This window comes from Oryza brachyantha, chromosome 3, assembly GCF_000231095.2.
Source record: "Oryza brachyantha chromosome 3, ObraRS2, whole genome shotgun sequence".
In the NCBI taxonomy this organism is placed as follows: domain Eukaryota; kingdom Viridiplantae; phylum Streptophyta; class Magnoliopsida; order Poales; family Poaceae; genus Oryza; species Oryza brachyantha.
Window position 1 is genome coordinate 20,347,475 of NC_023165.2, and position 13,086 is coordinate 20,360,560.

The 13,086-nt window shown below is 41.2% G+C and overlaps 1 protein-coding gene across 1 annotated transcript; it reads right to left on the reverse strand.

Moving 5' to 3' along the window:
* Positions 1-4,460: 4,460 nt before the first annotated feature.
* Positions 4,461-9,975, reverse strand: LOC102699298 (homeobox-leucine zipper protein HOX32). Its single transcript, XM_015834501.2, has 18 exons — positions 9,546-9,975; positions 8,667-8,826; positions 8,294-8,409; positions 8,103-8,193; positions 7,914-8,009; positions 7,725-7,838; positions 7,543-7,626; positions 7,203-7,358; positions 7,015-7,089; positions 6,800-6,906; positions 6,530-6,722; positions 6,256-6,444; positions 6,090-6,170; positions 5,871-6,005; positions 5,458-5,783; positions 5,192-5,297; positions 4,946-5,095; positions 4,461-4,816 (listed from the first exon to the last, which is right to left on the reverse strand). The coding sequence occupies exons 1-18, from the start codon at positions 9,824-9,826 to the stop codon at positions 4,670-4,672; spliced, it is 2,607 nt and encodes an 868-aa protein (XP_015689987.2). The 5' UTR covers positions 9,827-9,975; the 3' UTR covers positions 4,461-4,669.
* Between the last annotated feature and the right edge of the window lie 3,111 nt (positions 9,976-13,086).

The following is a 13,086-nucleotide window of genomic DNA, read 5'->3' on the forward strand; positions in this document are numbered from 1 at the left end:
GAATAAAGGGTAAAAATTAAGCTCCAACAGAACATCTATCTCATCATCTATTCTTAGATGTCATCCAATCCTCCAAATAGATATAGAGGATGTCATATATAGATGATCTACTAACAAAGGAATACGGATGATGAAAGTGTTTTAGATAATCATCCATCTAAATAAAGATATGCAGAGGATGCCAGGGTGGCATTAGCTTAAATCCTGACCATTCATCTTCGTCCAACGGTTGCAGCTAGATCTGGTATTTCTCGTTGTTCTACTGTTACCGTTATTAGAATAAACTAGTTTACTAGTCCTCCTTTTCTCCTTAATCGTAATATTTGAATTTCGTTTGGTCCGCCAAAAATCATGGTGCTATAGTTATATTAAGTATTTTATTTGGTTAACCAAAATATTTATAAGAGCTGGTTCTTTTTTTAGCTTAAAAGTCATCAAATGACGTGTTTCGTGTGAAAACTGGTACAAATAAGTTGATTTAAAAAAATTATTTCTTAATTTCTAATAATTATTACTCAATTAACCATGTGAATCATATTGTTTTTCTGTGTACGACTAATAAGCCAAAATAAATCGTTAAATGTGCCCCAAGTACATATGGTAATTTACATAGGAAAATAGACTATATAACTCTAATATTGAGATATTAAGCACAAAATGCATCTTAAGAAGGAAGATATTAGCATAATCCTTAAGACCTTAGACCAAATGTGGGCTCCCATCATTTCACTTTTTATAAAAAGACAAATCTATTTTTAGAAATAAAAAATAATTTACGTGAAAAACTTTATACATGTGTTCATAGCGACTCAAAGAAAAAAATGGTAAAATAAACCACGATGAAAAAAATATAACAAATTCAATTCTAAAATTAAGATATAAAATTTAAAGTTTGGTTTATAAGCTGTTGTAACATAATGTTTTGCCTTCACTAAAAGTTATGATGTACATTGGTTTGTTATGTTTAACGATGTTGGTTTTTAAACATTCATTTGACCACTCATTATATTAAAAATAAAACTATTACAGAATTATCATTTATTTTGTCATTGTTTATTTTATCATTAAGAAAATTTAAGCGTGATTTTTTTTCCTATTTGCAAAAATATGAATAAGATTGGATAGTCAAACACGTATCTAAAAATCAACGATATTAACCATAAAATGATTAGAGTATATTAATATATACCATGCATGAGTAGACTATATATTTGCTAGATCAAATTAAGCATAAGTTGGAGTTTACCGTTAGTAATTTTATATAAGAAGTTAAAATATCGATATCATGGAATGGTGATGTACTCTGATTGACAGCACAAGGAAGAGGAAACAAGCAATTAAGCTAAAAAAGGTACTAGCCATGGGATGGAGATGGATGGATAGGACTGAAGCTGATGCCACCCTCTATATTAGCTTCTCTAATGCAGAGGATCCGATTCTGGAAAGTCATGAGACGAGTATATGATTAGTTATAAGTGTTACATTAACTAACATGTACTAATGATGGATTAAGTAGACTCAAAAGATTCGTCTCGTGGTTTTCAGACGAAATCTAATATTTGTTTCATAAATAGACTACGCTTAATACTTTAAATGTATGATCGTACGCGTCGATGTGACTTTCTAAAAAATTTTGGGAACTGAACGCACCCTTATAGCAAGTTCAATAGTATAGCCAACTACCGGCTACAATTCATCTAGTCATCTAATAGCCAATTTATACAATTAGGGATGAAAACGGGACGGGAAAATCCCGTCCCGACCAACACCGTATATCGATTTTCACGCCCGAATACCGTTGTGATAGGAAAAACAGGAAACCGGAAAAAAAACATAAAAAGCCAGCGAAAACAGTAGCGCTGGTTTCCCGATCGTTTTCACGGTTCCCGTATTTTCCTGGGATAATTCCCGTGGACATTCCCGTTTTGAACTCTACCATAATCTTATATTTTTATGAGTATGTGTTGATAGTATCATATCCGCACTAATTTTGTTGCGTCGAATATTTGAAATTTTGTTGCGTCGAATATTTGAAGTGGTTATATGGTTTGTTATCCCATTTTGAAATATCAATTCCCGATTGTTATCGCCATGTTCCTGATCAAAATGAATTGTTTTCGAAATACCATGTAACAGATTTCGTTTTCCCGACCGACGGTCCTGTTCCTGCTCCCGTTTCCGAGATAAAAATGCATGAACGAATGTGGTTAGATAATTTTCCCGACCGTTTTCATCCCTATATATACAATAGCTAGCTACAAAACATATACTATCTCTTTGTACTCCAGCAAATCACCCATTTATAACATCCTCCATATTTCTTTGGATGATGGAGATAATCAGATAATCATATTTCTTTAGAGGATAGAGATAATCATATTTCTTTAGAGGATAGAGAAAGAACATCTAAATATAGAGTTTCTTTATCCTAATATAAATGGCATCTAAAAATAAAGGATAAGATATCCTAATACAAATGGCATCTAAAATTAAAGGATAAGATAGTGTTTTATTAGAGCTCATTTTTCTATCCTCTATTTTCATGATGGAGTTCTCTATTTCTAGGATAGAGGATAGTACAGACGAACTATGGAGGACGTCTATTAGAGCAAGTTCAATAGTATAGCCAACTACTAGCTTCAATTCATCTATAGTCAATCTAATAGCTAACTCATACAATAGTTGCCTACAAAACATCAATATATGGTCCCACATATCATTCACATATTTTGTCTTAAAGCTTATGTACAGCTGGATATAAATTAGTAGCTCACGTCTCTTCTCTCTTCTCTTATCTCTTTAAAATATACTTATAGCTGGCTTATAGCCTGCTATTGTACCTGCTCTAATCGGACCCGTAACTTTGCTCGCAGCTCACTCATCGGACCTCCTATGATACGCTGCATGCATTATAGGCTGAGAGAGAGTATCAGACCAGTCACGGAGTGCCGTTTTTGTACTCTAGCAAATCACCCATATATAACATCCTCCATATTTCTTTGGATGATGGAGATATTCATATTTCTTTAGAGGATAGAGAAAGAACATCTAAATATAGAGTTTCTTTATCCTAATATAAATAGCATCTAAAAATAAAGGATAAGATATCCTAATACAAATGGCATCTAAAATTAAAGGATAAGATAGTGTTTTATTAGAGCTCATTTTTCTATCCTCTATTTTCACGATGGAGTCCTCTATTTCTAGGATAGAGGATAGTACAGACGAACTATGGAGGACGTCTATTAGAGCAAGTTCAATAGTATAGCCAACTACTAGCTCCAATTCATCTATAGTCAATCTAATAGCTAACTCATACAATAGTTGCCTACAAAACATCAATGCTATAAATTAGTAGCTCACGTCTCTTCTCTCTTCTCTTATCTCTTTAAAATATGCTTATAGCTGGCTTATAGCATACTATTGTACCTGCTCTAATCAGACCCGTAACTTTGCTCGCAGCTCGCTCGTCGGACCTCCTATGATACGCTGCACGCATTATAGGCTGAGAGAGAGTATCATACCAGTCACGAAGTGCCGTCTTTGTACTCCAGCAAATCACCCATATATAACATCCTCCATATTTCTTTAGATGATGGAGATATTCATATTTCTTTAGAGGATAGAGAAAGAACATCTAAATATAGAGTTTCTTTATCCTAATATAAATAGCATCTAAAAATAAAAGATAAGATATCCTAATACGAATGGCATCTAAAATTAGAGAAGATAGTGTTTTATTAGAGCTCATTTTTCTATCCTCTATTTTCGCGATGGAGTCCTCTATTTCTAGGATAGAGGATAGTACAGACAAACTATGGAGGACATTTATTAGAGCAAGTTCAATAGTATAGCTAACTACTAGCTCCAATTCATCTATAGTTAAAATCTAATAGTTAACTCATATAATAATTGCCTACAAAACATCAATATATGGTCCCACATATCATTCACATATTTTGTCTTGAAGCTTATGTACAGCTGGCTATAAATTAGTAGGCTATAAATTAGTAGTTCACGTCTCTTCTCTCTTCACTTATCTCTTTAAAATATAAGTTTATAGCTGGCTTATAGCCTGCTATTGTACTGCTCTAATCGGACAGTAACTTTGCTCGCAGCTCGCTCGTCGGACCTCCTATGATACACGCATTATAGGCTGAGAGAGAGTATCAGTCCAGTCACGGAGTGCCGTCTTTTGCATGATTGCAAGGGCAGGCAGAAGGCAGGAACCAACAAACCAACCTGAACCCCCCACCACCACAAAACCGGTCAAAAAAACTCGGCTTGGCCACTCGGCGGGGCGTCGCCATCCCCAGGTGAGGTTGCTTTCAGCCACCGAAACCAAGCCCAACATCGCAATCAGAGAGTTTGGGATGCCACCACGTCGATCGCGCCATTTCACATCCAAAAAACCCCCCCGCGACGGCGAGCAATCGGGTTCAAGAATAATACTAACACGTAAAAGCCACTGATCGATGCATATACCCATAGCAGTAGTTGCAAACGCAGAGTTTCTAGCAGTGTGCTGCTGTTGTTCCACATGATGATGACGATAAAAAGAAACGAGCTGGGGAGGTTTCTTGATAATACAGTAGTACACAAAAGCGATACATAAAGGAGGGTCTTTTATAGGACAAGAGGGGGTCGATACCGGAAGTAGGGTAGGCTCTCAAACGAAGGACCAGTTGACGAACATGAAGGCGAGGCAGTGGGGGGTGTCATCGTCGCTCAGGACCTTCCATGCCACCGCCTGCTCGTACGACACCGGCCGGCCCATGCTCGAAACACAGACGCCACCTGGGAGGTAGGCCAAACCCTGGAGTGGAAGAGGAAGAGATTTCTGGTGTTAAGTTACAAGCACAGAGAGTGTTCAAGTTTGTCCAGAGGATGGGAGGACAATGGAGGCTGGCACTAGGAACGGCGTTGTGGCGTAGTTTGTCTATACCTGCTGCATGATCTTGGGGAACTCAGAACATAGAGCCTTCCGGCCGTCATCGTCGAGGATCTTCTCGAGCGAAATGTCCTGGAGAGCGATCAGCGTCGTCTCCAGCATGTCGAGGCCGGCTTGATTGGCGAAGGTGAACACAGGAGCAGCCTAAATGGTAAGCGGTAGCCAAAAGTTTTTGTTGTTAGGCTTGGCTGATGTAAATATATAGCAGTGACAACAGGAAAAGGCACTGTTGACACTGACCTTCAGGGAGCAGCACATGATTGAATCAGAGTGTTGCCACATTGCTTTCAAGGAAGAATCCGTGCTTTGTGAATCTGTGCGAAGGAGATCAGCTCCAGTGTGGAATCTGAAATTTTGAAGTAAACCAAATTACTGCATTGCAATAAGAAAAATTGAAAAAGAGCCACACTACCAGCAATGACTGAATCAAACAATTGGTGTTCTAATAGCAGGAGGAAATGATCAAAATCAAACAGTCACAGGGTATAGAACAAAGATAGCCATACCGGTAGCTCCTCCCAATCCACCTTGCAAGCGTATGGGCCTCAGGAGATCCTGGAGGGTGCTTTGTTTCAATCTGTCCGCCAAGACGCGAAGGAGCTATTGCCATGGCCACTCTCTGCACTGATGCCACCACGGTTCGCACATACTGCCTGGCCATTGCCGCTACGCTTTCACGAAGGTGGTTTTCATATGAAAACTGGAAAGCTATGGTCAGGACCGATCTTGTGTTGCAGGTGCCTGAGGTGTCACTGGAAGCTCGTGTAGTCCCACCAGACCCAACCTCAAGAGTAGATGCCAGGTCAAGTGTGCGTGTCGCAGATGGTGCATCCTGTAGTAGAGTGCAAAATACCAAACCATTGTTTAGTTTGGAAGATTGGATAATATCCAGCTGCCATAGTAAAACAATTATACTAACCGCCTTGGCATCCAGTGGTATCACTCGGAAGCCTGAAGGTAGCAGTGGTGCATCATCAGCAAAAGATTCATCAATGGGTGCAAAGACAAGCTGGGCACATGCACCTGCAGCATTTTCATCTACACCGCTGCAAAGCTGCAATAGAAGATATATGAAGTCAATCCAACAAGGCACAACAGAAGATACGAAAAGAAGTGTTAATGCTCTCTGAAAATATACCTGCAGAAGGTACATATCTCTTGATAGAACGACCTCATCATGGCAGAGGCTGTGTCCCTCAAGCCTGATAACCTCCAGGAACTGCAATTTTAAAAGGGTTAGTTCAAATATTGATTCAAATTAGTGCTACAAAGTGATTAAAAGAACAAAAGCTACCATTAGTTACCTCTTCATGCTCTAAGGTGTGCGCAAGTGGCAATATAACCTGGCTGCCCATAAAACCACCAGCCCGTAGACCAGGAACTGCATATGGACTAGCCCTCAAAGCAGCAGCAGAATATGCATCAACACCAGGATCAGCCCATTCTGAGCGGTGCTCCCTCAAAAATCGCACTAGGAGAGCAGGTGGTACATTCTACATAACAAAAACAAGCTTTTCAGGTCATAACAACTTATCTAGTCATGCATAATAATTAACTAGATGGGTTGCAAGTAAAAACCTGTAGCAGCATAGATGCCTTTGCACATAAGATGCCACCTCCAATAGCAGAGAACAGCTGGGAGGAGTTGACATGAGATCCAACAAGTTTGTTTGGGGATGAGTTAAAAGCAATTGTCACATCCTCAGCACCATCGCTGCTCATCGGTGACCAGCCATCATCCGGAAATCCATTGACTGCATCATTGAAGCCTCTGCAAATTGCATCGAGGACCTTAGGCATAGAACTTCGAGATCTCTTTAACACGGGCACATAAGCACTAATACAAACCTGCTTAGCCTCTGACTAAATGTTCTCAGAACCGCTGGCTGACGCCCACCTCCATAGGGCATTTCTCCGCTTGATTCATGCGCAATTTGCCTAATGTGACGCAGTGCCTGTAGAAGCAAGCCAGCAGTTGTCAGGCATTATTGATACATTAGTAGCACTATACAGAACACTTAGTACCAATGAAATCTTAAGACAAATGCAACAGTAAAACATACAGCAATTGTCATCTTCTGCGCAAGGATCTTTGGGGATTCATAAAGTGGTCGAAGGACCTCAGGCACGCTCCAAGCCTGCAACAAGATAAGTTTGCCATTGCTAAGGTGGTTACACAAAAGAACAAGTCCACAAATTTGACCGAAGTATCCACAAAACGACGGATGGGGAAATTGCCTCCCCTGCTTACATCCAAATCAACATGATCCACAATGTGAATCATAGAGCCACCCCCCTCACATGGGCGGATCAAATAGCCACTAGGAAGCACATCTGCTCTGACAAAATTTGGAGTGTTAGGTCCTGATGGACCGCCAGTGGATTGAGTCAGTGATCTCTCACATATCTACAGAACAAGGGAGTGAACAACAATTACTAACTCTGAGCACAAACAATATCAAGCTATGCAGAAAACACAACAGAAAAACAATACGGTAGAAAGTGACAAGCCCAACAGCATAATTTGATGAAGGAAGCAACAGCCCAATATAAACTGAAGCACCATGGTAATCAAGGGAAAGAAGTAATACCACAAGACTTCCATCTTCAAGACCACTAGTGTATCGGAGTGTCCAAAAGTCACGTGGTGCCGCCAAAGTTGTCGGTGCATAAGTCTGACAAATTGGATTGCAATTAAAGTCAAGTTACATCTACAGACAACAGAGGACAGTATCAAGTTAACCATGCTGTAAGACTGTAAGAGGATGCATACCTGCATGTAGATAAGCTCAATAGTTCCACCATTACCCGTAGGGATAACATGGAGCACATCCACACACCGGCAATCACGATACCAAGACGGGCGATCCTTAAGGATCTCAGCAACCTATGCAGTAGTCTAGTCTATTAGGAGTGTCTGCTGAATGGAAACACAGCTGTGTGATGTTGAAAAACGGCATACCTTTGTGGGCTCAAGGCTCACAAGGCCGCAAGCTCGTGCTGCTACGCCACTACAATTGTGCGAAACAGCAATGATTCCAATGGAATCCGGACCAGGCTGTAAAGAAATTCCACATTTAATGCATTTTCCAAAAAGAACTGAAGCAATAAACACATGACCCAGTTCTTCCTTCTGCTATAGTTACATTACCTTCATCCCAACCATTTGCACCCAATCGACAGCAGTACCTGTCGCTTTGGACAGGAACTCTGCCAGGGTCTCCTCAGCTATAGCGAGTAGACTGTAACAAACGAAGAGTTACATCAAACTCAAGCAAATGGGCGCAAGGGTAGGCATACAAACGTTCTTAGAAAAGTTAAGCGCAGTAGCACTATAATTACCCAGCTGGGTTGTTCGCGTCCCTCTGTGGACGCGCGGCTGCTGGGTTTTGCTGTTGGTGGTGTTGACCACTTGTAACCACGGACTCACAGCTCGTGTCTGTAGTTGCTACAGAAGGCTGTAAACATCATAGCACACAACATTAGAGGCAGAAACCAGTAACATGAACAGAATTAAGTTAAAGAGATTAAACATGCAGGAATCTATTTCTAGAAGATGCTAGAAGCACTCAGCATGTTAGCCTGTCAAGCTTGAAATTAATAACTAAGCACACCATTTGCCCTTTGTAGTGCTTAGACAGATCATCTTTCTATCTCAAATACTTGCATATCATGAATAATGTCTGATGGGAAGAGCGAAGAGGATGAATCTCACATTATGGAGCTGCTGCCGCATGTATCCGTTCTCGTAAACAAGGCGGGACACCTGCTTCTGCAGCCTGTCATTCTCCTCCATCAACAGCTTGTTCATGGCAGTCAACTTCCGGTTCACGGTCTGCAGGCGAGACGCCTCCTTCCGCTGCTTCTCGCGGCACCTGCGCATCACAAGGAAAACACCATCAAACGGCAGCCACATAACACAACAAGAGTGGCGTCTGCACAGGCAGAAACTGTGGCAACGATCCTTGGTGTACAAGATTCAATGCTGTGTTGTGTCTCAAACAGGCATATGGCATCCCAGGTGAGCATCAATCGTGTTAGGTAAAACGCATCCCAGCTGCACATTGCCATGGCATGAAACTGATAAGCAGGAACCTCCATAGTCCTTGTTATTTGTTTTTTTCCCAGCTGAAGATGAGATGTAATATCATCGAAACTTCAAATCTGGTTTAAATCTGAACATTGCGGCGGGTATGCTAATCCTGTCTACTGAATGTTACTAAGAGTTTGAGACACACCCAGCGATGTGCAGACAAAACCGGCAAAAAGCTCGAAAGGGCAGAAGAACTCGATCACAAAAACCTGAGGCGTTTTAGACCAAAATAGCCAACGGAAAACTTAAAATTTTGGTAGGACATCGACATCTAGGTGATTGCATCCACAAACTAAACCAAACACACGAACCCCTGAAAAGGACAAGAAAGCTGAGAACCAAAACCAAAATTTTTTCCCCTCTAAAAAACTTTTTTTTTGCTTAATCTGGAACTGAAAAACGGGATTCACGAAAGCAGAGACAGGAAGGAAATTAATCTGGAAGGAAGCACGAGAGGGTAACAGGAGCAGCAGATCGAGAGGCGTGGGGGGAGGAGCGCACCTGCGGTTCTGGAACCAGACCTTGATCTGCTTGGGCTCGATGTTGCTGAGGATGGGGCACTCGCGGATGAGCTGCTGGCGGCGCAGCGAGCTGGGCTTGGGGCACTCGCTGTACACCCGCTCCAGCGCCTCCACCTGCTCCGGGGTGTAGCGCACGTACTTGCCCGTGTCCACCTGCGGCGCCCCTCCGCCGCCAGGCGAGGACCTGTCATGATGCTGCTTCCCCACTCCTCCTCCTCCTCCTCCGCCGCCGCCACCGCCGTGCACCATCGCGGCCGCCATCCCGTTCGCTACGACCAGGGCCACCTCCGCCCGACCGAGCGCGTTCGCAGTGGTAGCAGGTGGTGGAGCCACGGCCACGGGCGCCGCCGCGTCATGCCTCCAGGAGGGAGGGACGGCCGCCTCCCGCGCGCGCCATGGCGGCGGCGGACTCTGCTGAGGAAACTGCGTGGGGGGCGGGGGGGGGGAGGCGGGCGGCTGCTTTCTTCCCGAGCGGAGGAGCGAGCCGGAGAGGCGAGGCGAGGCGAGGCGCGCAGCGGGGCGGGGGGAGGAGCGCGAGGAGGAGGAAGGGAAAGGTAGCGAGAGGGAGGGAGAGGGAGAGGAGAGAGAAGAGGTGGGGGTTGGTTTAATAGTAGTGGACAGGGGAAGCAGAGCTGAGAGTGACGGGGCGTCTCTCTCTCTCTCTCCTGTTGTACTGTAGATCAAAGCAGCGTGGTACTGTGGTTATTTACTGGTAAGCCCGTGACCGTCAGCCGGTTTATTTATATATATATATATATATATATAAGCACCGTCCGACATTTTTTATGCTATTGGTACGATGGAGAGTTCTTGGCGTCCCAAAAATTTATTTAAATTTGGTTATCTATATCTTTATTTAAATGATTATCTAAAATAGTTTTATCATTTGTATCTCTTTCATGTATAGATGATCATCTAAAATAATTTCATCATTCGTATCTCTTTGGATGTCATGCACAAATGATCATCCAAATATAGAGTTATCTTCTCCTAATACGGATAACATCTAAAAATATATGATAAGATGGATGTTCCGTTAGAGCTCAATTTTTACTCTTTATCCTTTATTTTTAGGATGGAGCATGAGATAGATGAGCCGTTGGGATGCTCTTAGGTTTAAAAATCGTATGCATAGCATTTTCATATATATATATATATCAGAGTGTTTACTAATGTGTGTTTTATTTTTTCTAGAAAAGTAGGATATTTTTGGCTTATAAATGTACTTAGATGATGTTGTTCCCTATGCCCCCGTTCCATCTGAAACTGCATTAGGCTTACCCTTGTGGGTTGGTTACGAAGCGACAAGATATTTAAGGGACTAACCCGTGTAATGAGATTAGTTACAGGAATTTAGTCATGAAGTGATGAATATGGCAAAAGATTATGCTCATGCAAAAGAGATTAAGGAACTAACCCATATAGTGAGATTAAGTATCACACTCTCTTTTAAAAGATTAATTGTTAGAGTGGATCGCATTAGAGGTAGGAGTGAGTTGCTTGGGTTGTGATCTTCGGTGTCACCCAGGAACAGCTTGGCATTCAAATTATTGTTAGGGCTTGTGTCAGTCTTTGGGCCGTGTATCAAATTAGAGTCCAATAGATATGTGTCCAGAGATCCCTGGTCAACCCTAGGGTATTTATACTCAGTAGCTATTATTGAGTTAGGGTTAAAATTAGCTTAGGTTTAATTATGTTATTTAACAATGTCACAATTCATCAATTTGTGAGTACCCAACTTCGAGTAATCATTTATCCGCAATTAAGTTGCAATTTCCAAGTTCCTACCTGTATTCGTCAATTCACAAGTAGGAATTAACCTTCTTAGTGGTGTCATTCAAATAACAAATGGATGATAACTAGAGAATACGTGGTGCTATACGGACGATAATCAGAGAATACATGATGCTATAATTATAGGTTCATATTGCGTCAATCGGAAGCCAGATTAACGTGTGTCTCATCTGTTCAAATCGAGAATGATCAAATCCCGACATAAGATCAGACAATACCGTTGGCTTCGGTAACTTTTCAATCGTGCAAAATCCCTTAGAGCATCCTCAACAGCTCATCTAAATTTGGTCATCTGTACTTTTATTTGAATGATTATCTAAACTAGTTTCATCATTCATATCTCTTTGTGCTCCACTAAATCATCTATATATGACATCCTCTATATCTCTTTGGAGAATGGAGAGAGATCATCTAAATATGAAGTTTCTCTCTCTTAATATGGATGACATGATAGGATAGCCGTTTTGTTGGAGCTTTATTTACAGTCTTCATCTTCTATTTTTAGGATAGAGGATGTGATATATGAGCTGTTGGGATACTCTTACACCGTAGTAGGATATTAAGATCGTGGCTTGAATGGTTCATCAACGGCCCCATTCGAGCCACTCTACTATTTTTTTAATGTTAGGTGTTCCTTAATTACTTTGGCACCAATGAAATCCGTGCATCCTGAAAGCCAACAGTGGTGTGTGCGCTTCATAACCGTGTGTTGATTTTATCGTTTAATTAGCTAGTCTCACCAACACATGCTTATTAGAGCAAGGCTAATAATATAGCCAACAAGCTGGCTATAAGATCTCTTATAGTCTTCTCTTAGCCCACCCATATACTAGTTAGCTATTCGTCATTAATGTAAGACCCACATGTCACTCACACAGAGTTTCTTGGTTCCTATGCCTAAGTTGGCTACAAACTAACAGTCTGCTTACCCTTTCTCATCCCCTCTCTCCTCCGCATAAGCATATAGCCAGCTTATAACCTGCTATTATACTTGCTCTTACCGCACCCATCGTGCATCACATCTTTGTTATTGGTTTTATTGGCCTCTCTCCCCACTAACCTTGTTGGCGACATGTGTGCCGCTTTCTGATTTTGTTTGACTGCTCCAAACTACTACGACTCTTTTTTACTCGTGTTTCCTCGATTTCCACGTACACATCTCACGAACAGTTAAACATTATGTTTAAGGTCAGTCTCACCGTCCAATTTAAAACATATAACTCGATGAAACGATGCGTAAAAGCTACTACTCACAAGTTCAACGTTTCACCATACAATTTCCAAAGCTAAATAAAACATTTAATTATTTTGCTGAAAGTTTAATTGCATGTAGACAGTGTTTGATTCCATGAAACGTCTCAAGTCCCTCAATACGAGTTTCACTGTGTTACCGAGGATTTGATAACGGTGCCCAAACATTTCATGGCCATGAAGTGAATTCCCTCTCTCTTCTTACAGTTTTACGTAAATATTGTCTTTTGTGCTGATGTGTCACTTTATGGCACCTCTACAAAACCCCATTGAGAATGGTCTTACGCAAAAATTTTATATAAAAAATTGATTTAAAAATCATATCAATCCATATTTTAAGTTTTTTTATAACTAATAATTAATTAATCATATACTAATATGTTGCTAAGTTTTCTACGCCGGTTACTTAGCCCACAAAACATCAGGGCCTACTTCGTACTAGTTAGCAAGTCATTCACTCTTTTTATTTTTTAAAA

What these genes read in the sequence shown, in the direction of transcription:
- LOC102699298 (XM_015834501.2), bottom strand. Translation starts at nt 9,826, where the DNA reads ATGGCGGCCGCGATGGTGCACGGCGGTGGCGGCGGCGGAGGAGGAGGA. An exon ending in TGAGCCTTGAGCCCACAAAG is followed by an intron (nt 7,839 to 7,913) that starts GTATGCCGTTTT and finishes ACTACTGCATAG; the next exon opens with GTTGCTGAGATCCTTAAGGA. An exon ending in CGCAGAAGATGACAATTGCT is followed by an intron (nt 6,907 to 7,014) that starts GTATGTTTTACT and finishes TTGCTTCTACAG; the next exon opens with GCACTGCGTCACATTAGGCA.